Source organism: Zootoca vivipara, chromosome 3, assembly GCF_963506605.1.
Source record: "Zootoca vivipara chromosome 3, rZooViv1.1, whole genome shotgun sequence".
In the NCBI taxonomy this organism is placed as follows: Eukaryota; Metazoa; Chordata; class Lepidosauria; order Squamata; family Lacertidae; genus Zootoca; species Zootoca vivipara.
The window spans coordinates 21,236,911-21,260,888 of NC_083278.1; the positions used below are offsets into that span (position 1 = coordinate 21,236,911).

The window sequence follows — 23,978 nt, forward strand, 5'->3', positions numbered from 1 at the left end:
ACTCACATAGCTGCCAAGTATCCCGTATCCGCCGGGAAAACCCCTCTTTTCTTACCGTTTCCCGGCGGTCTCCCGTTTGGCGAAAAATCCCGGCATTGTCCCTTTAATTTGCTTCTTCCCGGCGGCCATTTTTCTGGTGCCGCTTTGCCCTTCTATGGGCACCAGAAAATGGCGGCGCCAGCGCCGGAAGTCGCTTCCGCGCATGACCGGAAGTTGCGTGATGCGACTTCCGGTTGCGGTTTGCCCTTCTATGGGCATCAGAAAATGGTGGCGCCGGTGTCGGAAGTCGCTTTTACGTGTTTCCGGTCATGCGCGGAAGCGACTTCCGTCGCTGGCGCCGCTATTTTCTGGTGCCCATAGAAGGGCGAAGTGCCACCGGAAGTTGCGTCACGCAACTTCCGGTCATGCGCGCGCTGCCGATCCCGGATCTTTACGATCCGGACTTGGCAGCTATGATGACTCAAATCGATTATTTTCTTGTTGTATATATTTCAACAATCCCAAAGTTTGAGAGTCAGTAGCCCAGAAGTTGTAAAATTGTGGTCACCTTTCATGGAACAACTCCATTGAAGAAGATAACAGTGGTTTCCCAGACCTTGTTGCTGGTTGCGAAGGGGCCCCCATGAAAGTTCAAGCTTTCAGCGCCCCCAGAATGTAGGGTTGCCACTAGTTAGGCTTGAACCATTCATTAGTACTTGTCAGTTTGGAGGAAATGGATTTCTTCAAAAATTATTTGTTAGAAATTGCAATGTCAAAATCTTTATTTTATGTGTTTATGTTACTATAAAATGTCATTGTTAAAAACTTATGGCTACAATCCTAAACACTTTAACTCGTGTGCAATCCTATTGAATTGACTCATTTGTGAGGAGAAGACATGCAAAAGATTGTGCTATAAACTGACTCCCTTGATTTTTGTGTTGCATATCTGATCTATATTAATTCAGAAAAACTCCATTTGTGCTGTAATCTTCTGTGCAAATTATTTTAAAAGCTCAACACTACAAAAGTAAGGGCATGAAAGGCAAGCCACCCAACATTATGGGGCGATCATTATGCATTATTACTGCAAAATAGGAGATAGACTTGTGCAAAATGCTTTCTCATTTCTCCCATTCACTTACTCAACAAGCACAGCATGTCACTTAGTTCCCTATTTCATTTAACTTAATTACTAAGCAGAATACTAAGATAAAAAGTGTACTCTCATAGTCGACATTAACTGTAGTGTATATTATTTAATTCTGATGTCTTGCTTTTTATCTCTGTGGATCCCTCTGTTCCTTAATGCATTTCAGAAACGGTGTCATAATGAAAGGGTTTTTACCCCGCTCTTTTTTTGGCCTGCCTTAATTCACAAGAGATATTGTCCTCATATGTATTAAAGCACACTGGGCAGAATGCCCTAGACTGAAATAAGAAGCTATGCAATAATGCATAATGAACGATGTTGAGGCATGACACCCTGAGGTTGCAGTGGCTCAATGGGTGGCCGAAACAGTTTCACATGTCCCTAAACAGGTACACATATCTGCTTGCATTAAGTTCCATCAGAATAATAAGGGTTTCCAGGAAAGTTATCTTTGTTTTGCCCACCCATCCCTTTTGTTAATACCCAGAGAGAAATGTTACTGAAAACATTGATCAAATGACATACAAACACATGTAATAATGTCCTGACAGATACTGTTTCACCTCTGTCCCAAGAAGCAGTTTTAGAAAGGTGTGGAGGTAAAGGAGAGAATGTTTAATTTACCCCACCCAGACATTCCCTCCATGTCTCCCAGCGTTTTTTGTTCTGCTCCAATTTGTTTCCCCCCGAACTTCCATACCACTATAAGGGTGTAGGTGGGTCACTAGCCTTCCAGAGGTTGATGGAATCCAGCTCCCATCAGCCCCAGCATTGCATGGCCAATAGTCCTAGATAATGGGAGTAGCAACCTATTGACACACACAGATGCAAAGCCAGCTTGGATTTGCTGAAGTGGCATAGCAGTGGGTGGGATACGATTGAACACCAATCACAGTCTGCTTTTCTGTCAAACAAAAGCCTGCTGGAGCAAGCAACAGCTTTGTGTGCAGTATATAATATGTCTTAGTATCTAGAGAAATTGGGAAAGGGTGGCTGTTGATCCTCCTAGAGATTTTAGCCACCACCTTCAGTACCATCGTGCTTGGTATCCTTCTGGGATGACTGAGTTGGGTCTTGGCTAGCTGGCTCCAGCAGGTGATTCTTGGGTTTAGCTCTGTGGGTTCTACAGTATGGTGTCTCCCAAACCCCCAGAGCTGTTTTTGATGGCTTCTGGTGGGCTGGAGGGGGCGGGAGGAGGAGAGGAAGTTACGCTGCGCACTGTTGTGCAAGCAGAGCTGCAGTTTGGATACAGCCCAGTAAAACTAGATAAACACAATAATATGAACGCAACCATAAGAAATGACAAAACTCACGGTAGCTGAAATATCAAGGTGGGCTCAGAAGTCTGGTTTTTGAAAAGAAGCATCTCTAATTGACCTTCTGAAGGCAGCCAGTGAAAGAGCCACACAGATCTCCTGGGCGAGGGAGTTCTAGAAGTGAAGGCTTCTGCAGAGAATGCCCTCTCATGGATCAGTTCAGGAGTACTTGAAGTGTCTCTGTGGAAGATTTTGGGACAGGGTTATATGGAGGACAGTGGTCCTCCAGATTACCTGGTCTGCAGTGTCAAAAACAACACTTTGAATTGCACTGAAGAAGCAAGCAGGCATGGATGGATCCAATTCCATTCTAAAGCCATCTAAACTTGTGGCCATTCACACGTCCTGTGCAGCAAAATCCATACATTAATTGTGTGCTATGTGAAAGAGGTACTTTCGTTGTTCTTAAATTCTTGCCAATCAATTACACCAGATGACCCCGGTGCTAGTATAAAGAGAGGAGATGAATATTTTCCCTCTTTTTATACACCATGAATCATTTTATAAATCTTTTCTATGCCCCCCTTAAGTCTCATTTCCCCCCCTCAACCTAAACCAAAGGCTTTAGTCTGACATCCTTAGGAAAGTACACCTACCACTTGCTCATTTTGATTGCCCCTTCCACTGCTTTTTCTGCATTTGAAAAGTATGACTAATATGAATCCAAAATTGGATCAGGATTGATGTTTATTGTGGATTATGTAAAATTCGGGGTGGGGTGGGGAGCATTTTGTGTTGCTTTTTTCTTACTGTAATAATCACATTTTCTCCAGTAAAAAGAAAAAGAAAACTTTTAAAAAATGGTTAAGCTGTAAGGTTGTCAAACAATAGAGCAGAAGCAAAGCTATAAGAACTTAAGCGCGGCTGCTACAGCTTTGAATTCCCTGTAGGTGAATAGATTCATGCCGTTACTGTAACAGCTTTATCAGTAGAAAAGTAATCACTTCATTTCTGTTGGGAAAAGGACATTAGAGACATCATGAAAAAGTCATGGAAGATACAGCCATAATGAGGTACAGCAATAGCTAGGTAATCGATGTCTGGGCCAGCGGCCAATGTTTAAAGGAGCCATAAAAGATGTCCAAGGAGAAAGTAGCAAATATATCTCCCCCGTATCATTATTCATATGTCTTCTGTTTACTACTAATCACCTTCCATCTCCCACCTCCCACCACCTTGCATAAAAAATTCACCATGATCACAAGAAATGTTGGAAGCAGATAAAAGGTGTCAGTGTGTGAAAAACATGAAGTTGGCTCTTTGGCTTTCCCTTAAATAGGTGTGCGTGTGTGTGTGTGTATGTGTGCATGTGTGTTTAAATTAAGGTGCTGCCAGATGTCAAGGAATACTACCCAAATAAAAATAAAAATCAAGCATGGAGTTTTATTCCTTTTCACTTGCTGCTTGTGAACCTGTTCTTTGGCTTAAACTGGAATCTTAAATACCAGTGCATGTCTGTAGTTCCAGATGGGCCTGTGTTAAGAGGAGCGTTCATAAATCACTCTGTTCTCAGATACCCCAATCACTTCACTGGGACTTTTCGTAATAAAAGCACTTTCAAGAGCTGCTATCATAATTCTGCCTGCAGCATTCCAACCGCAAGATAGCAAAATAACACTGATCCTCTATCACACTTTCATTCTGTAAAAATACAAGTTGTGTCAAGGAATCCATTGATCGTGTTCCAAAATACTTTTGCCAACAATCACTTGATTTTCTTAAAGAAATGAACAAAGGTGAACAGGGCTTTAAGGGGCAGGGATTGAAAAAGAGGTGTTCTGATGTTGTGTTGGCGGAACTTGTAAGGTATTTTTTTCTGGGGAGGGAGAACGTTGTGGTGCTGAAGGTTGCCTTCCAATTCATCCGAAGTCCCCCTCCCCACAAAAACCTGAAAAAACCATTATGTGATATTGGAGTCAAATGAATTGTCTGCATGTATATATATATGTCCATGTGCAAGTGTGGGTATGAATGATTCATAGGCAAATGGGTAATATAGATTACATATTATTTTAGTGGTAATAGCCATAGCCATAGTGTTAAGGCTTTTACATTGTAGGTGGTGTTTTCAGCACAAGGCCACAAGGGTCAGGAACAAGCCAGCAGTAAATCACATTGTGCAAGTAGCAGGTAACTCTTCTTTAGCAAGAACATGATCTGCACAGACTTGGCAGAGTGTCAAGCCTAATGAGCATTGCAGCTCATCTCTGGTGGGTCTTGCCCCATGGATCAGTTGCCACCTGCCAACAGCTGTCTTAAGTCCCTTCCTCTCCATGATTCCCTCCAAGCAATTGGAGACTGTGTCTGTGTGAAGGCAACCTTTCCTCTTCTGATTCTGAGAGACGAGGTGGGGATGGGAGCTTGTCGCAGCAGGAGGGGGAGACATCCATGCCTCTTCACCAGCCTGACTTATCTCTCCTCTGCTGCAGCTTCTGCCTTTGATTCTATACTTCTCTCTGCCACAGACTCTTCCAGCTCACTAATCCGTTACCTCTTCAGCTTCCAGCACCTCCTCTTCCCAGTCCTCTCCCTCTGACCACTCATTGTTGTCCCACTAACACTCCCCGGGCTTTGAAACTTCTTCCCTTGGGAGTTTCCCTGTTGGTTCCTCCCACCATTCCTCTGTGTTCTACTAGTGCAGGCATCCCCAAACTGTGGCCCTCCATAACACCAAGTGCATAACACCAAGTTAGCAAGCATAGCAAGATCATATCCATGCCATGGTAGAAAGACTTAATCTTTCAGGCAATAAAGTAAAATAAACAGCAGATACATTGCAGCTTATTGTTAGAGAACTGGATCAGAAAGCATTAATTAAAGTATTCATTATTTCAGTATTGACTTTTAAAGCTGTTCCATCTTCTCTCATTAGACTTCAGAAGCCCTGCCTGATTATCTCACTGTGCTCCTAATCACTTGGTGAAACAGGTGCTACTTGGCTAAATAGCAGGCACCAGTTGTGATGATGAGAGACCTTCTAGAAGTATGCAGGTTTCAGCCAAATTGACTCTTGCCATCTTGTTATGCAGACTTACGTGACAGATGGTTTTAGAATAATACTGAGGAAAATGTGGAGTGCAGGTTTTATGGCCATGATGCTTAAAAATGTCTATGGAAGCCTAATATAGAGCAGTTTCGCCAAACAGAAACAATAGAAGAATTTCAATTTATATTTGGGTAGAGATCAAATTCCAGTATGGAGTGTGCTTTTGCGTTTCAGTTGGTGACTTTAGTTTTAAACTGTGTGAAGGTTACAAGTGTGTACCTGGACTCACATGTGTACATCCAGCACTCCTGTATTTTTATATACACACTGCCGAAAGGTTTAGGATCTTTTGCTGGAAGTATGACCTGCACTTGTTATGGATATGTGTTAGCCCTTTAGCTTTTACGTTCACAAGAAGCTCTCCCACAGACGAACAAAGAAAGCTTGAAATAGGAGTGACATATATATATATATAAATACTGCTTCAGACAGCAAAGTTAAATTCTAGGCAGGCAGCAAAATACGCACACACTCCTTGATTAAAGAGTAAAATATTCCCCAACTATTTTATGAAACCTATAGAAACATAAGCTGAAAAATTTGCCATAAGCTCATACTAGAAGTGGAAGTGCCGGGAGCAGGAAAGTATATCTGTTCTTAAAGGGAATCAGAAGGGTACTGAGTCCTGGGGAGCACTGGGTAAGTGTTGCCTTACCCAGCACTGGAGCTAGAAGAGCGAGCTAACAACTGGAAAGTCTGGGGTTTAGATCATATTCTTAGCTAATGCCACCTAGTAGGGAAACGAAGGACTTTGAGATGAGCAATTCCTATAATTCCCCCAGACTTCTTTTCCATTTCTTACCTTGCCCATCCTAGTGAGAAAAGGACTGAGAACTGGTCACCTTTTTTCCTTGGCAGAAGGGGGGGAGACTTTAATAGTGAGCAATTATCTGAATCCGGCCACCTCTGTCTGCTATCTGCCTTCAAATCACAATTGTGTAGATGAATCCCACTTGAGTTGGGTATCCTGTACTTGGCAACTAAATTTGCATGTGATAATCTTTAAGTCAGATGTGGAGGAACTCAGGGTATGCCTGAATGCCTTTGAGAAGAAGGCTGGAATCAGGTTTGTTCCATGTATAGTATGTGTGTCATTTCATGAGCATTTTTAGTCACAGTGAATTTCTTATCGCCTGAATAGGGCTCATGTTTCCATTACATCCTGTAGCTGCAGTTCTCCCTATCTGCTTACCCATCAAACTCAGTATAACTTAATTTTGAGTAGACATCTACTCAAATATTGTGCTCTAAGTGGTTAAAGACTGCTCAGGTATCCCATTTTTTTATTAGTCTTTGATACCTTGCAAAGGTAGGCGTAGTTTGCATTTCAAGTTAGTTTTCTTCTGTTGTTTTTGCAGTCTTTTACCACTTGAAAGCTATATGCAGCTAGAATAACAATATAAATTAATGATATTAGTGAGAGTGTATATTGGCTTCCTCCTTTAGTGGTCTCCAAGGTACAGAGCCCTTCTGCTTCATTCTGTGAGGTAAAAATGAGTAAACAACTATTTTGCAGCAAACACAAATGTGATTTTGTATAGCTCAAAAGTGAATCAGGTTATAAAAGCTTGGTAACCCAGCTTCATACAGTACTCTCAAGGTCAGACAAATTGATTGTTAGGGCGAAAACTAAGCTCTGTATCAGACTAACAGAGCATACAGTTTTATAATGGAACATATGAGAAAGACTTTTCATATACATATAAGGCCATATTTCGCTATCCCCCCCCCCCCCAGCTGAATTAAGGCTGGGTTTTGTCTTTCTTAAAGAGCTAGCTTGCTGTAGTGGTTAGAGTATCAGACTAAAACAGGAGAGAACCGAGGTTGAAATCTCCGCTTGACCATGAACCTCATGGGCTAACCTTTGGATTAATGTAACTTTTTTATGTTTAACTGCGTATTTCTGTAATATTCTAAGTACACCACTCAAGATATATTTTTAAATATATTAAGCATTATAGAAATTAATTTTTTAAAAAAACCATAATAAAAAACCCGCTAAAATACATTTCTTTATCTTGCATTACCTACAACTCATACAACTGTGAACAGTTGTTTATTTTGTCCTTGAAAGAGACATCAGTTGAATGAACTCTTTTTCACTTTCCTTTCTCCGTGGAATCCTTGTGAAGGCCTGACTTAAGTCTGCAGCTGGTTTGGAAAGTATATTCTTTGAAAACAAGAATTAAATCTGATCAGTTTGAAAGCTGTGAAATATCTAATCAAACAGAGTGGATTTTATGCAGGATTTATCTCTTGGAAATATCCTTTCTAGCCTCATGCAGAACTGGAGCATGTAAGAGGTACTTTACTCTCTCCAGTCAAGCAAAATACAGTATCATAGTAGAAAGTGCCCTTTAAGACCCAATAACTGCTTTCAGCACATTGTAAACCCTGGGAGTAAGAATCCTTGAATTAGTGCTGATCTGAAGAATATGAATTCTTTGCCCTTTCAGAGAGGGTGGAGGTTCAAAATTGGCCCCAAAATTTTGGACTTGGGACAAATTCCTTTAATGTGTGTGCGTGTGCACACCAGTGGCTTGTTATTTGGAATGAGGTGGTCTTCTTTCAAATAGAAAAATGTGCTGCGTCTTTCCCAGAGACATTGTTTGGGACAGGGCGAGGGAGGAGGCAGCTGCTCTCACTGACCATTATCATAGTGAGTGCCTATCTGTTGGTGCTGATAAATATCCTGAACCTTCCACATTTGATTCAGTCATGACATCTCTGTGTACAGTGTTGCAAATCCTACTCAGTGGGTGTGCAGTTGACTATTACTTAACTGGGTGCAGTTGTATGCAAAACCTCTTATGGGAGCCAGCCGAAAGGACAGTAGTGAATGTGGCAAGCTTTTCCTCCATGTCAGTAAATCTAAAGTCATTTTGCTATAGAGTTGAACTAGATAAGGAGGTTCAAACCTATTCAGGCTTTTCACTTGTACAGAGAAAGGGTTTTCCCCAATTGCCTTTCCTCCAAATTGCTGCAGAGGTAAGTGTGTACAGGGTAGGGCCGGATTTGGATGAAGAGAGGCCCTAGGCTACTCCACTTGTGAGGCCCCTCCCAATTCCCCACCCTCACGACTAGAAGAAAATGGAAGAGTGTCATAAACAAAATTGAATTAAGCCGAGGATGATGCTGGAATTCACAATTTCTCCTCTAAAGGACTTCAGAAAACTTCATCAAAATCTGTCTACGTTTGACTTTCAATGTACAGAATGCTCAGTGTGGACAACCCCTTTTGAGATATTGTGGCGCTTAATTCATTTTTAATTCTTTTGAATCTTGAAGAACTCCTCTCTCCCGAGCAGATAGTGACCATAAAGCTATGAAATAGCTGCAAAATTGTTTCCACATTAGGAAAGGCCACCTGAATTTTCCCCTTGTATATAATTTGATAAAGGTCTGTATGAGACAGAGAGTGCTCTGCAGTAAGTCTATGGCTTTGTCTCACGTACAGGTGAAAGTGCAAAAGTTCATCAGTAAGTTTCAGGTCAATATCTTCTGGGTATGCTTCAATTAACACTTCAACACTTTGCTGAGTTTCTTGCTTAGATGCTATCGGAATAGCAGGAATGGAAAAACAGTTGTGCAACATCACTGTACACAGTACTTCTTTTTAAATTCGCTTCAATTGCATCTAATATACAGGCACGTCTAACAGGTAGATGGTGATCTACCGGTAGATCACTGGATGTCTGTGGTAGATCACTGGTAGATTACTGGCTCCCCCAAAAGAAGCTCAACGACTTTGGCTCCCCTAAAAATGCTCAACATTTTAGCCCTTCACCCCGCCCAAAACAGGACTTTCCTCCCGCCTCAGAAAAGCTCAACAACTCTGACCTGAACCCCTAAAAACGGGCCTTCCTCCTTCCTAAAAAAATCTCAACAACTTTGACCTGAACTCCTAAAAAGGGGTAGATCACTGGCAGATCGCAGTCTCTTCGGAGTTGGCCACCCCTGATAGGAATAAAGGATTTTATCCTAAACTTATCTCTTGAAGAAAGTGCATCTAAGGCATCAGGTGCGCTTCTGTCACTTCTTTGCCGCTCCCTCACTCTTTGTCTCCTTGTTTTGTAGTTAACATTTGGCAAGGTTTGGCTTGTTTCTCAAGTTTCTCTTTTGCTTGTTTCTCAAGCTCATCAAAATCTTCTCTTTAAAAAAATCCAGAACTGTACAAACTTGCACAAGAACTCGATAACAGGTCTGATTTCTTAAGGGCTTTGCTGACTTTGTGAAAATGATCTAGCACACAGATTTATATCTCTAAGATTCTGCAGATTGTGGCTGTGAACTAGGGCCCCACAAAAAATGTTCAAGTTGGGCCCTGAGTCTCATAGTTTCTGGGCCCGGGTTGCCCTGCCCTCGCATGAAGTCTTTGGTTTGCAATTTTGGGAGAGGGGAGACTGCCCACCTGGGGGGGTTGGGGGGTTGGGGAGCCCCCCTAGATTTAGAGGCCCAATGCTTCAGCCTACTTAGCCTATACATAAATGTCAATGTTGGGAAACATGGATATCCAAGGCATTCTATTGAGGTCCCATAAACAACTGAATGGTGAAAACTTTGTAGAGTTAAAGGGATACAGTGGTGCCTCGCTTAACAAACGCCCCATAAGACAAAATTTTCGCTTAAAGAAAGGATTTCTCTAGCAGAGGTTGCCTCGCTAGACAAATTCGTTTTACGAAAAATTCGTCTAGCGAATCACGGTTTCCCATAGGAATGCATTGAAATTCAATTAATGCGTTCCTATGGGCAAATTTTTTTAAAAAAAAAATTCAATGCATTCCTATGGGATTCGCTAAACAAATTTTTCGTTATAAGAAAAGACCCGTGGAACGAATTAAATTCGTCTAGTGAGGCACCACTGTAATTTATGCACACTCAAAACACCCAAGCCAGACTTTTGTTTCTTGGGAATTGTAATTAAAGCTTTGAATGGTCAGAGAGAATATCCCATATTGTAGCAATTGCAGAATCTCACAGTTTCCATATGAATGAACATAGCATTGAGAATACAGTCTAAGGCTTTCTCCCAGTTTCTTCTATGGAAAATTGTAAACCAGCGATAAAACAGCAACAACAACATATCTTCATTGTCATATAATTAAAATGGCAAGCAACAGACTCTGGGTAAGATTATCTGTGCCTACTAAAAGGAACATTTATATGCAAGTTATTGTCTTCCAAAAATAAGAGTTTATATTACATTGAAACAAGTGCTTTGGAGATGACAATTACTTTTGGACAAACATCTAGTGCAAATGTGACTTGAGGAGTATTCTGTTATTAAGATCCTATTGACTGCAAGGAATAGAAAATGGAGAGAATATATCTGACAGAATTGAAAAGCAGTTTCATTCCTGCTGCTCCCACTCTTTAATGCAAAATAATGGCCCATTCGGGTTGATGCCATGTTCTTAATTTGCTATTCATTTGACTGCATGTGGCTTCTAGGTGCAAATTTCACAAACTGGCATTGTGCCCTGGTGTAATATGACAACTTAGTTTTTTCAGCACTTGTCTTCCTCGATTTCTGCTCAGCTGTGCAAAGTTCTTTTCTTTCATGTTGACAGTTTATCAATACAATCAGCTATACTTCAGGATAATCCATGAGGTTAGTCACTAGTAAATGTGTTTAGAATTGCAGCTTTGATTGTTTTACTGTAGGGGTAAATGTAAGCCAAATCGATGTTGTGCATGGATCCTAAGGTTTATTGAGATTGCTTAGGGATTTTATCAATAGATCTGCACCCATGTAAGTGTGCATGGTTGAGCAAAGAAAAACACAGTTCTCACATTTTACAGGGAACACCATGGACATATAGAGTAGAAAGTCCATATATCTGTGAATGGTGAAATGGCACTGATTGATGGGTGGGAATTTTGGGTGGGAGAAAGGAACTGAGATGGCACGAGACACTTGCAGAGATGTGATACAAAAGCCTTAGCTTGCAAGATTTCACCTTACCAATATTGTTTCATGTGTCCATACAATCACAGCAGCTTTTCACCTCAATGATTCACATTCAGTAGCATTCTCAAATAAGAGCTGCAAGCGCTCATGGGTGAAATGAAGCTCTGTAGGAAACAAGGGAGCGTTCATGTGAGGCAGTCTTGCTTTGAGTTCTGGTGGGTCTGTTCCCCACCTTGAGCCTTTTCCATCTAGCCTGGGAAGGCAGGGCCCTGACTCACTCTTGCAACCGAAAGCTGAACACGTGGCTGTTCAAAGTACAAAGGGTGGCCAACCAGATTCTTGGGCTGGGGTGTGGTTTAGGGGGGGGGCTGTTGGTAGGGGCCTTCTGTTGCTGTTTTTATTGCCCTGTTTAAAATGTTTTAAATTGTTTTTGAACGGCTTTTAACTTGCGTGTTTTTAAATTTGGTGTTTTTGTTGTTTTAAAACAGTGTATCTGACGAAGTGTGCATGCACACGAAAGCTCATACCAAAATAAAAACTTAGTTGGTCTTTAAGGTGCTACTGAAGGAGTTTTTTATGTTGTTTTAAAAGTAAGTGACGTTTGTGCCTGGGAAGAGAGGAGCTGGGGGGGGGAGCAGGGTTGACCCCAATTGCAGTGGTTCTGGGCTAGGGGATGTGGGGGGGGGCAGGCTAGGTAAGGGACACACGGCACAGGCAGTTAGTGACTGTCATGTGTCAGCCCCTCCTCTGACCTGCGGAGTTCCAGTTGTCCTATCAGCCAGCTGTCGGGTCTGCAGCTGCTGTTGCTGAATGCTAGGTTGGCTCTGAGTTCCGATTATGTAGAAGGAGGCTGATCTGGCCTGTATCACTGAGAGCTGGGTAGGTGAGCAGGGTAGAGTTGGCCTCACCCAGCTGTGCCCACCTGTGTGCTCTGTACAGCATCATGGAAGACTGGAGGGTTAGGGAGGAAGAGTTGCTGTAGTCTTTAGAAATTCCATCTCTTTCTCCAGGTGCTCTGTCCAGTTGTGGGTAGTGGGGATCTAGAGTGTTTTTTTGTTTTGTTTTGTTGCATTTTTGACATTGGCTGTTGTTAGGAAAATTCCTAGGGTTCCTTCCTTGAAGTAGACTTCCGAAAGCCTCTGAGGAAAAAGGAGTCAGGTACACAAGGTAGGCTCAACAAAGCTTATTAATCATTAAGGCAATGTTGGATGGTCAGCCATGAGGCTATTGGCACAAGCATGGTCTGACCATGGTACATGCCCTTCTCCTATACTCTGATTCTATCAGGTAAATTCGTGCAGTCTTCATGCCCATATCTTTTATGCAATATTATTGGCTAAAGCATTGCATGAACAGCTTGTGGACACTCTACCTGGCCTTCCAATTGGATACACCATATTTGGAGTTGCTTTCTACTTAGAAACTCCCATTATCATATTAAGGTGTCATCCTCAATCATTCCTTTTCAGCAGGTTTTGGCTTGCATACTCTGTTACCTTTCTCTCCCAAACTTGTCCTTGGCAATCCACCTTGTTTGTGCTAACACCTATTTATTTATTTATTTATTTATTTATTTATTTATTTATACATACATACATACATACATACATACTTTTCAGGTTTATACATTTCACTGATTTTACAATCATTTTGACATTTCAAAACTTGACTTCCCCCTCTTTCTGCAGTTCCTTAAAATTATTTTAAATATCTTCTGCATATCCTAATTAATTTAATTTGCTCATTTATTAATCTTCTTCTTTAAATATATATATATTTCCTTTTTCCAAAAACATAGTTGGTTGAGGCACAGGAACTCTGGCAGAAAAAATGGAGGTGTTAGACCAAATTTTATTCATTACACATCACTCACCCACATCATTAAAGCACTTTATTTATTCACCCACATCATTAAAGCACTACATATCAGCCACAGTGTTGATTTACTTTTCTTTGTTACTTCTCCACCTTGTTTTCATGATATTCAATGAGACAGTTCCTTCTATACAAAGCTGGATTTAGTTTGTTATGGGATGTCATGCAGCTGTAGGGAATATAGCATTTCAAAAGGGAGTTTCTGGATGTGACTGTGTGTCTCATGAACGCTCTGAACAAGAGAGATTTAAAATTGGAAATGAAAAACATACTGTTTTCTTCCATAGATTTTAAAAATGTGTATGGTTCTTCAAAGCTGGGTAACAAAAAACCAAACATCTTTGGAACTTGGCTTGAGAAAAATAGTTTCGTGTCCGACTTTATCTGTACAGTATGTTTAAGTTACATGTTGATTTTTAATCCATATGAAAATATTCTTTTTGGTCGTTTATCAATTCTCATTGTGTCATAATTTCTGCCACTTGAAGACAGATACTGTTAAAGGGAAGAAAAGTATTTTGCATAAATGCAGAGGAAACACACATACACACACACAATTTCTGATTCACTAGCTGGGAAAGATAGGAGAGAACAGCTTATATTCTGTGCCTTTTTGAATTAATAGCCTAGCAAAGGCAAAGATTTGTGGAGATTTGTATGCTGAAATGTACTGTAATGAATGCAATTTTCAGTTTTATGGGGGAAGTAACACTTGCGGCCAGCTATTTGGCACTTAGAACATGAGCTTTCTATTTGCAGGTACGTAGATTATATTACAGTGACTAACAAAATTGAGATATTAAAGTCTTAAAGAAACACATTTTCAACTTCTGTCATCTTCCTCTTTTCACAAGTGTGCATGTGTGTGCACTCTTTGTGTGCATGTGTGTGTGTGTGTGTGTGTGTGAGAGAGAGAGAGAGAGAGAGAGAGAGAGAGAGAGATACACCAAGCATCACCTTATCACATTTTTAAACCTATCACTGCTTTGAAAACAAAAACCATATTTTACCCCCACTCTCCCATCAATTCTCAATTCAAATCTGTCATCTATTATAACCCATGTTGTTGTTGTTTAGTCGTTTAGTTGTGTCCGACTCTTCGTGACCCCATGGACCATAGCACGCCAGGCACTCCTGTCTTCCACTATAACCCATGTGGACATTTCTAATTCATTTTGCACAATGAAATAATTCTAATTTTGTACATGTAGGTTCTTAAATCCCTGCCTGATCACCAAGGGTCTTCATAGAGATCAATGAGGTTTTCAGATCCACCATGATTTGTTGATCATATTTGCAGGGCAGTGTCAAAATAAGGGACCCAGGTGGCGCTGTGGGTTAAACCACAGAGTTTAGGGCTTGCTGATCAGAAGGTCGGCGGTTCGAATCCCTGCAATGGGGTGAGCTCCCGTTGCTCAGTCCCAGCTCCTGCCCACCTAGCAGTTCGAAAGCACATCAAAGTGCAAGTAGATAAATAGGGACCGCTCCGGCGGGAAGGTAAACGGTGTTTCTGTGCGCTGCTCTGGTTCACCAGAAGCAGCTTTGTCATGCTGGCCCCATGACCCGGAAGCTGTCTGCGGACAAACGTTGGCTCCCTTGGCCTATAGAGCGAGATGAGCGCCGCAACCCCAGAGTCGGACACGACTGGACCTGATGGTCAGGGGCCCCTTATTTGCAGGGCAGTGTCAAAATAGTGTTGGGCACATTTAAATCACATTTGTTTTAAGTGAGAACAGTAATAATCTGATGGAGAATTGTGTTTGTCCTTTTGAGTATTATATGTACATTTTTTCAATTTTGAATTGTGTGGGATTTTTTTGGGGTGTGTGTGTTAAATATGAACACAATTCAAGATATCCAGGGCCATGTATCTATGGTCTCAAAAAAATGAGTAGAAGGAGAGGATACAAGATTGGCTCAAATTCTTACCAAAATTTCTGAATGTCCCCCATGCACATGTCCATTGGACTCTCTCATCCCATGTTTCGGAAGATCTGAAGTCATCTAAAGCGAGTTCTAATGCTAGTTGGATAGTTGCCTTCCCAAGTGTTTTAAAATATTTTTATTGTGTTGTTACTACATAGATTTATTTGCCTCATTCTTCTCTGCTTTAATCATTAATTGATTTTTCTTAAAAACAACAACAACAAAAACAACTGTAATCTTGTTTAAGTATCTTGGCATGAACAGGCAGGATGAAATTTGAGTGACTAGATAAATGAATAGTGAGTCATACCTAGTTTTGCCCCTCCGCTGATGGAATTATCTTTGATAATGATCTTTGAGGCTTGGAAGGGGAGGAAAGTTAATTTTCACAAATCTTCCCCTCTCTTCCTCATCTCACCAGGGCACATGCCATGCTATTCCGAGGGCTCCTCCAACTCTCTGGAGCAGATTTGGGGGGCATAGGGGAATCATTCCCCTTTTCCCCGTCAATGGAAGCCTTCTGTTAATGGAGAGATACAATTCTATATACTCCAATATATATTGATCTGATGGAAACCAAGGCAACCAAGGCACAGGGATGGCTAGCCAGAGATCACAATTATTTGCACTGGTGAATTTATCAGTAAAACCATATCCGTTGAAATGCAGTGCCAGAATGGAATCACAGCGCTGATGAAGCAGTAAAGTCATCCTGCTCTAAGTACTTATATATATTTGGCAGCACATGGAGTTTTCGGACTGATCAAGAAGATGCCAAAAGTCAGGTTCCCATCATTACTTGCCAATTATTCTCGAAAGGAGTGGGTTTTTGTTTCTCTGTCTGTGATCCAACTCCCATCACCACTGGGGACATGGTGACTACTTAATCCAATGTTTACATTGGCTCCCTGCTGTTAAGTGAAAAACATGTGTGGAAGACCCGAGTCTATGCTATGAGAAATGAGTCTAAAAGATGCTCCAATACATTTTAAACATCTTTGTAAGAGGTTAAAAAAGAAAGGAAAGAGAGGGAACTTGAAAAATGAATGATACAGTAAGCCCACAATTTAGGCACATTTAAGATGTGTACATTTGCTTTGCAAATGTAAAAATAAAAGGGGGTGGAAAGGGAGGTGTCTATGAAAAAAGACTTCGGCAAAACTTCCTAAATTACTTGTACAGAAATAAAGATGGCTTCCTTAAACTATGCAGTTTAAGATTGAACCATCCAGTTTAGGCCTTCTTACTGGCAATACTTCATCCCAAGGTGAGGGGGTGTGACTTAACTAAACCTGGCAGGACAGCTTCCTCTGTGGTCTTTACCCATTCATGCATTAGAGTTAAGCCTGTTGGTTTTATGAGGCTGATTTATCCCACATAAAGTGTCTCTCATATATTATCTAGTTGTAATCCCCTTTATAGCAGCTGGCAAAATGGAGTGTGAGTAATAAACATCTAAAGCAAGATTTGTTTCCTTTGTTATTCCTATGCATTTTTTTAAAGGAACAAATAAGTATTTTCTTCTTACAAAGGAGATAAGTCACAAATTGTATAATCTACCAGCAACCTCTCCCTATTAACCAGGCTAGAATTAATATAACTTTCAAAAGTGTGCAGGATTAATTTATGTTGGAATGTGCACCAAAACAACAAGCCTCCATAAAAATTGCATGTAGGAGTGGTTATGAAATCGAGCAACTCTATTGCATTTTTTTTTATCCTATATGGATTTTTTTTAAAAAAAACCTTGTTCTCCGTATCCACTCAGGCATTTTAACTTTACGACTTTACCTCCCTGAAGTCGTATTTAAAGTATATTGCAAAGACAGTCACATATTAATCTTCCCAAACTTAACTGTTAATTCTTTTTTCCCTGTCTGCTACAGTGAGTCAAGGTGGGGATGCAGTTGCATCAGACACATGTCCTGATCCAGGTGTTCCTGAAAATGGGAAAAGAACAGGCTTGGATTTTCGGTAAGAATTTTATACATTTGACTTTAAAAAATAATAATGTGAGAAGAGTGCGCTCAACTTGAAGTTAGAATTCCTCATAAAAAGTGCTTGTTCCTGTAGTTTAGTCACAGTAAAATACATAGGGTGGTGGTGGTTCATATCAGACACGCTGCTTTGAAGTATGACATACCTAGAAAAGCTATGCTCCTACCAAGGCCCTTGCTGCAATTGCCGACTCTGCTATGGGAACTGGCACAAAATTCAACAGTCTTAGTAATGGATGTGGAGCAATGTAATGATGCACTGCAGAGCAGGAGAAAAACCTTGAATTGGGAACTGGGTCTCAAAATGGTTCTACCTGGGGATTTAAACCAGGGAATAGGAAACTGCGGCCCCTTTGGAGGAGGTTGCCGATTGCATCTCAGCATGGATCCCTGGAAGGAGCCATATTTGGAACAATGGCTTACAAAGAAACACAGGGGATGGTCTTTTATGAGATTGTGATTCTTACCACAGGCAATACCAGAGGACTGGTTGAAGTGAGTGAGACAAGTCAGTGTGACTTGGGGCGCTTCCAGGTGGCCTGATTACTCACACAAAATTGGGCTTCTTTCTAATGCAGTTATCATGTTGCCTTTCAAGCTACAACAAGCCCAGTACGAAAATCCAGGGAAAACCGCACCAGGAAGTGCAGAATAACATCCGTGAAGTGGCAATGTCATATAACCTCCACATAGACATATCAGAATTAATGTTCAATAAGCGCTTACATGGGAAAATGTATATACAAATACAATAGCGATACAATATATTCAAACACACACAGCCCCATAACAGCGACAGAAAACTTTGGCAGCACACTAACAATAAACATTCGACACACTGTGACTGGTTTGTTTGTGACTGCTATTGTTACACTATGAAAAATAAAATTTGCAAAAAAACAAACACCCTAACAATAAACAAGACAATACTCTGGCCCACTAATCATCAGATAAAAACTCAAACACTGATCCCTCTGTATTTCAGAAGTCAGACACATTTTTTAAAAGCAAAAAAGTGCTCTGCACCCAGCCCAGGATCAAGGCCAGTTGCTGCAAATAAGTGAGGGATTGGTTCTTTTCAAGGGATGATCCAGTGGCTCTCCTCTCCCTGCAGGGAGAGCAGGACAGCAACATTTAATGCAAAGCAGGGAGAGATGGCAAAGATTTACCTGCTCTGCAGTTGTTCCGACTGCTTCTCCCTCCAGTCACTTCTGGGTTTTGTAGGTTTATTCATCATGAAACGCCATAATATTTTTTGTTGTTACTAGGTTAAGTACGTATTTCAGTATCCCTCAGTATAAAAACTTCTGATTGTTATTGAAATCACCTGCTTGATAAAGAATGACTCATGCATTAGTTGTTGATTTTCTTCCTTTGTAACTTACTGCTACTGCTTGCTTATGTTGGGTTATCGTTTCTCCTATATTTTGTATTGATCTGCCGTCTCATACTGGTTATGTGTTTTGCTTGTTTTTTTTAAAAAAAACATTCCTTGCTAAAATTGGTTGGCTGGAAGTTTGAGTCCAACACAAGCTGCAGGACCCTAGGTTCTTCACCCTTATTTTATAAATTTACCTAGAAGTATGACTCACTGAACTTCATGGGACTTTGGAAAAGACATGCACTGTATATGATTGCATTCCTACTCTAAGCCAGGTGTGCATAGTATACCAGCCTTAAAAGTGTGTAATATTGCTCATATCATTTTTATAACTTCCCTGACACCTACATATGGGATTATCTGGCCATTCTTTACTCCTAGTCCCATTTTACAAGGAGGACAGGAACAAGAAAGTGTAATGCCATGTTTTATGGTTTAAGTAAATATATTGCTCTGGTACTCCTGATCATTACAGCAGCCTGGAATTATTATTATTATTTAAAAAAATAATAATACTCAGGCAGTCCAGTTCTCTTCATGCTTGCTAAGGAGTAAGCTGCATTGAACACACATTCCCTATACATGCATTATAATGCATTCAACAATAGAGGCAGAAAAATATCTCTTGGCTCTCATTATGCTTGAAACAAAATAGATTTGTTCATGCATCCAAGTTTGAAAGCATTGCCAGTGTTGTCAGAATCTTATATCAGTTGAGAAGAATGGCTGTCTCATTACATTACACTGTGTTTACATCACATAATGGCAACATCTGGCTATGGGATGGACTGGTCTACTGCTTTTCCAATTAGCTAAAGATATTTAAATGATCAATTTGATTTTGTTTCTTGAAGCAAAGATTTCCAGCTCATGTCACTTATTTGTCTGATAGAATCTTGAGGATTCCGGTGAATGAATTTCAAGTAACTGCTAGAAACTGTTCAGCTACAACGAGCAGAAGGGAAAAGAGCATAGAATCAAGATGTAGTATTTTGATTCTTTTGTCAAATATACTGAAACGAATTGGTCCATAATGCTAAGACATTTTTTCAATCAAAGCACCCAAAAGATACATTTGTACCCTTAAACTACTAGCCATTATTAGAAGCTATGTTTGCTTTTATCGTTCGTCTGCCCATAAAACCTAAAGATGAATGGGCAGACACAAAAACTTACTAGGGGTGGGTGAGCAGTACATTAGTTATGCCACTACCTTAACTGAAGTGATCCTCCTCAAACACCCCCCCCACTGGAATATAGACACCTCTTGGTGGATGCATGATGGAGAGCAAATCCCCTCACCCCATCATGGCACCATATACTGCCTCCAAGGTGGGGAATGCTTTATTTGAGGACCAGGAAGGGGTGGGGGTGGGGAGAGAGTGACTGCTTCCAATAGTGGCTTCATCTAGGATGCTGCTTTTCCCATGCTTTGTTAGATAACTGAGGACCCTTGCCAGAGCATTGAAAGGTTAGCGCCTCCTTCTGCCTGGCACCATAGAACACATGGGCATTTCCTACTAGGGATGATGGGAAATGTTCATCTCCCAAAATGGAAATAGTTCACCATCAATCCCAATCTCTGGACCTTTGAAAGGGGAATGATTTCCATTAATGCCATGACTCAAACTAACCTGTTTGGAGGAATCATCTTCCTGTGAGCATTTTTATTTATTTTCCAAGAACATAATGCGACTTCTCAGTGAGGTAGAAATATATACAAAACTAAGGAAGGCTCTAAATCTTCCTACTGCACAATTTATTAATGGGAGTCACATAGAAGCATCCGACCTGAGTCTCTTCCTTAGCACTCCATCTAGCTGAACACCTTTTGCAGTCCTTGCTGCTAAGATTTAACCAAAAGGGAAATGATTGTCTTTTTAGCTTCCTCTGCACCTGAAAAAAAAATAATCCATGCTAGTCTTTCATGGACTATGTTAACAAAAGCATTCATATTTTAAAACAACAACAACAAAAAATGCTGCAGTAATTCGTTTTGAAAGCATGGCAGGCTCTAGTTTCCACCATTCTCAATAATGGAGTACTATTCTTTGTTTTACATTTTAGTTTTTTGAAAAATGAAATATTTTCTAGAGTGCATGACTAAGGCAATGATTTGTTTTCATAAGTTCAAGTAAAGACTCTAGAAAAAAAATGCTATTGCACTTGTCAGGAGAATAATGACTGTGACTATTAGGCTGAATTGCAATACATGAGCAGGCATATTATTCAAAGGCTCTCCAAGTCTGGAGAAACATTCCTTCAGTAGCACCTTAAAGACCAACTAAGTTTTTATTTTGGCATGAGCTTTTGTGTGCATGCACACTTCATCAGATACACTGAAACAGAAGTAACCAGACAGTAGCCTATCAGATGTCAGGAATCACAAGACAGAGAAACCAGTAGGAGAACACTTCAGTCTCCCAGGACATTCTATACAAGATCTCAAAGATCTGTTTTATTACAGAAAAATTTCAGAAACAGACTGGAAAGAGAAGTTGCTGAATTGCAACTCATTAGCAAGCTTAAAACCATGGAGCCACATGGAATAACAGAGACATAGGATTCTTATCTCATTATACATGATCAAGCTTTCCTTAGCACCTCAGCCCTTGCTCCCCCCCCCGCAAGACCAATTGCAGTCATTAACAGTCGTTAACAGTCAACAACAGGTTTACCACTCCTATCAGCCCATCACCCATTCCCATCACCCCCACCCCCTGAATATACATAAGGGTCTGGTTACTTCTGTTTCAGTGTATCTGATGAAGTGTGCATGCACACGAAAGCTCATACCAAAATAAAAAACTTAGTTGGTCTTTAAGGTGCTACTGAATGAATTTTTTTATTTTGTTTCGACTCAGACCAACACAGCTACCTACCTGTAACAAGTCTGGATAAATATATTTAGTGAATGAAATTGATGGAAAAGGGAGAAAGTTCATTTTAAAGTCAGTCTAACCACTGCTGATTCAGTACTGACAAGTTCTTTGTAAAGGTCTTGTAGTTTAAAATATAGTAATGACTTTGACTTGGACATTTCAATGCCTTTTTGTCTCTATTGTGATTTTAGCATTTTAACATTTAAAATTAAAGAATGGTTTTCATCTGGTGTCGTTCTCACCCTTCCCCTTCTCTCTTTTGCCTTGCTCCTGTCACTTTACCTGGGAGATTGCCTCCCCGTGGGTTCAAACCTAATAATGCAATTCAAATTTTATGGTGCAATGACAGCTAAACTGCTACTCAGCCCTTTGCCATTACATATAGTTGCTCACATTTTTTTTTTAATGGTAATGATATCAATCTAATACCAAGGCTGCAATCCTATTACACTGAATTCAGTGTGTCAGTTTTTTAAATAGACAACCTAAATCTCAGCACTACGTATTGTTTTCCATAAAATGTACATAATTTGTGACAATTCCTTCTTCAAAATCCACCTTGCCTGAGGGATGTCTAAACTTGTAAAGGAATGCGCTCTGCATATATTCAGAAACACCTCGCTCTATTTCCACCAGTTCATACAATCCAGATTTCAGAGTTGCCTTTCGTTCACTTTCTTTTGGGTTCATGTGTGCGTACATACACACAGCACCACCGCCAGTTAATGTGCATTCAGTGTTTTCTCTGTTCCTCACTGGGTAAATCCTTGGAATTTATAAACAATTCACTTTTGCATAACATTTTCTTTGCCTATTGGCTGCACAAGAGAGAGTTCCTGAACATGAGCAAACTGACCTGCCATTAAACCCAGAGAATCCTGAAGGTGTTTAGCCCCAACTCCTCTTATAATACATCATATTCCTTAATATCCAACAAGGTAAAGCAGTGAGCACTGCAGACATTTTTCTGGGAGATTGTTGCTGCTATTTTCCCCCCAAACTAGCTCCTCTAATCACTGTTCCACATTTTAAAATGAAACAAAATTAGCAACTCTTTGATTCTAGAAAGGAGAGTGAACAAGAAACGGACAGCACCTTATGCAGTCACCGAGCAAACAAAAGCTCCAATTTGTTGGGTTACAAATTATTATGAAAAGTAAAGTTTATTCATCTCTTGTAGCTTGATACTAAAGCAGATTTTCTAATTGCCACTTGTTGATAATGAGCTGCAGGGGGGGGGGGGGAAATTACTGTGCATTTCACATCATTGTATGAAAGGTCACTGAGAAGTCTTTGTTCTTGGTTTCTGTCGCCAACCCCTTCCCAGGAACATGGGGCCTCTTCAGGTACTGTCTGTCTGTAAACAGCAGTTTTGCTGCTTCTATGTGTTGATGACTGATGCCTTGAATGAACACCTGTTGCTCTAATTCTTTATTAGTTTTCTAGGCTATAATTCATAGTAATCAACTTTGAGCTCTTTGGTGAAGTATTAGGGATTGCCTACTGCTTCACAAATTGTTGTACTTAAGGGCGCAGAAGAACATAAGCCTTTGAAACAATGAATTTCAGGCAAGGATAAATCCTGTTTGATCTTCAGCATATTCTTACATTTATCAAACTAAGAATTTTTATTATTTGCGTCTATCATATCTTTTTACTCTTAGTTATATCATCCCCTGGTGCTCATACTGTCTAATATTTTAAAGAAGCAATATAAAGAGCTATCACAACACTTGTTAATATTGCTTGTTGTGATAGAAATAAAAGATTTGGAGCATCATTGTTGTTTTCCATAGGCATACCTGCCCAATTTGTTTATTGCATTTCACTGGCAAGTGTGATACACGTCTGACTATTTAGTGGGGTACGAGAGCTGAAAAAAAATCACATCTTGCAACCCATGTACCCCTTTGGTTTCAGATAGTATATGGGTGGATGAGTCTAAAAATCCCAGGGCACAAATTTTAATGGCTATGGTGGCTCATTTATCAGAAGTAATGTATTTAGCATTAACTCTGGAAGTGGACGCGGGAGGCGTTGTGGGTTAAACCACTGTGCTGCTTGGGCTTGCTGATCAAAAGGTTGGTGGTTTGAATCCCCGCGACGGGGTGAGTTCCCGTTGTTTGGTCCCAGCTCCTGCCAACCTAGCAGTTTGAAAGCATGTCAAAGTGCAAGTAGATAAATAGGTATGGCTCCGGCAGGAAGGTAAACAGCGTTTCCGTGTGCTGCTCTGGTTTTGCCAGAAGCGGCTTAGTCATGCTGGCCACATGACCCGGAAAAACTGTCTGCGGAAGCAGACAAATGCTGGCTCCCTCAGCCTGTAAAGCGAGATGAGCGCCACAACCCCAGAGTTGTTTGCGACTGGACTGAATTGTCAGGGGTCCCTTTGCCTTTACCTTTACTGGAAGTGTATACTCGATTTAGATTAAGCCTTCTGGTGTATATTGTGCTCTAGGAGGTCTCTGCATCCAACCCATAACTGCTAATGAAAATGGAATATAACAATTTCTTC

At 40.6% G+C, this 23,978-nt stretch overlaps 1 protein-coding gene across 1 annotated transcript in view; it reads left to right on the forward strand.

The window, feature by feature from the left end:
• CSMD1 (CUB and Sushi multiple domains 1) overlaps positions 1-23,978 on the forward strand; it is a 915,553-nt gene that overhangs the window by 590,387 nt on the left and 301,188 nt on the right. Inside the window, exon 8 of the mRNA XM_035109950.2 lies at positions 17,093-17,180. Coding sequence (XP_034965841.2) covers positions 17,093-17,180 — 88 coding nt within the window. The remainder of the gene's footprint in view (positions 1-17,092; positions 17,181-23,978) is intronic.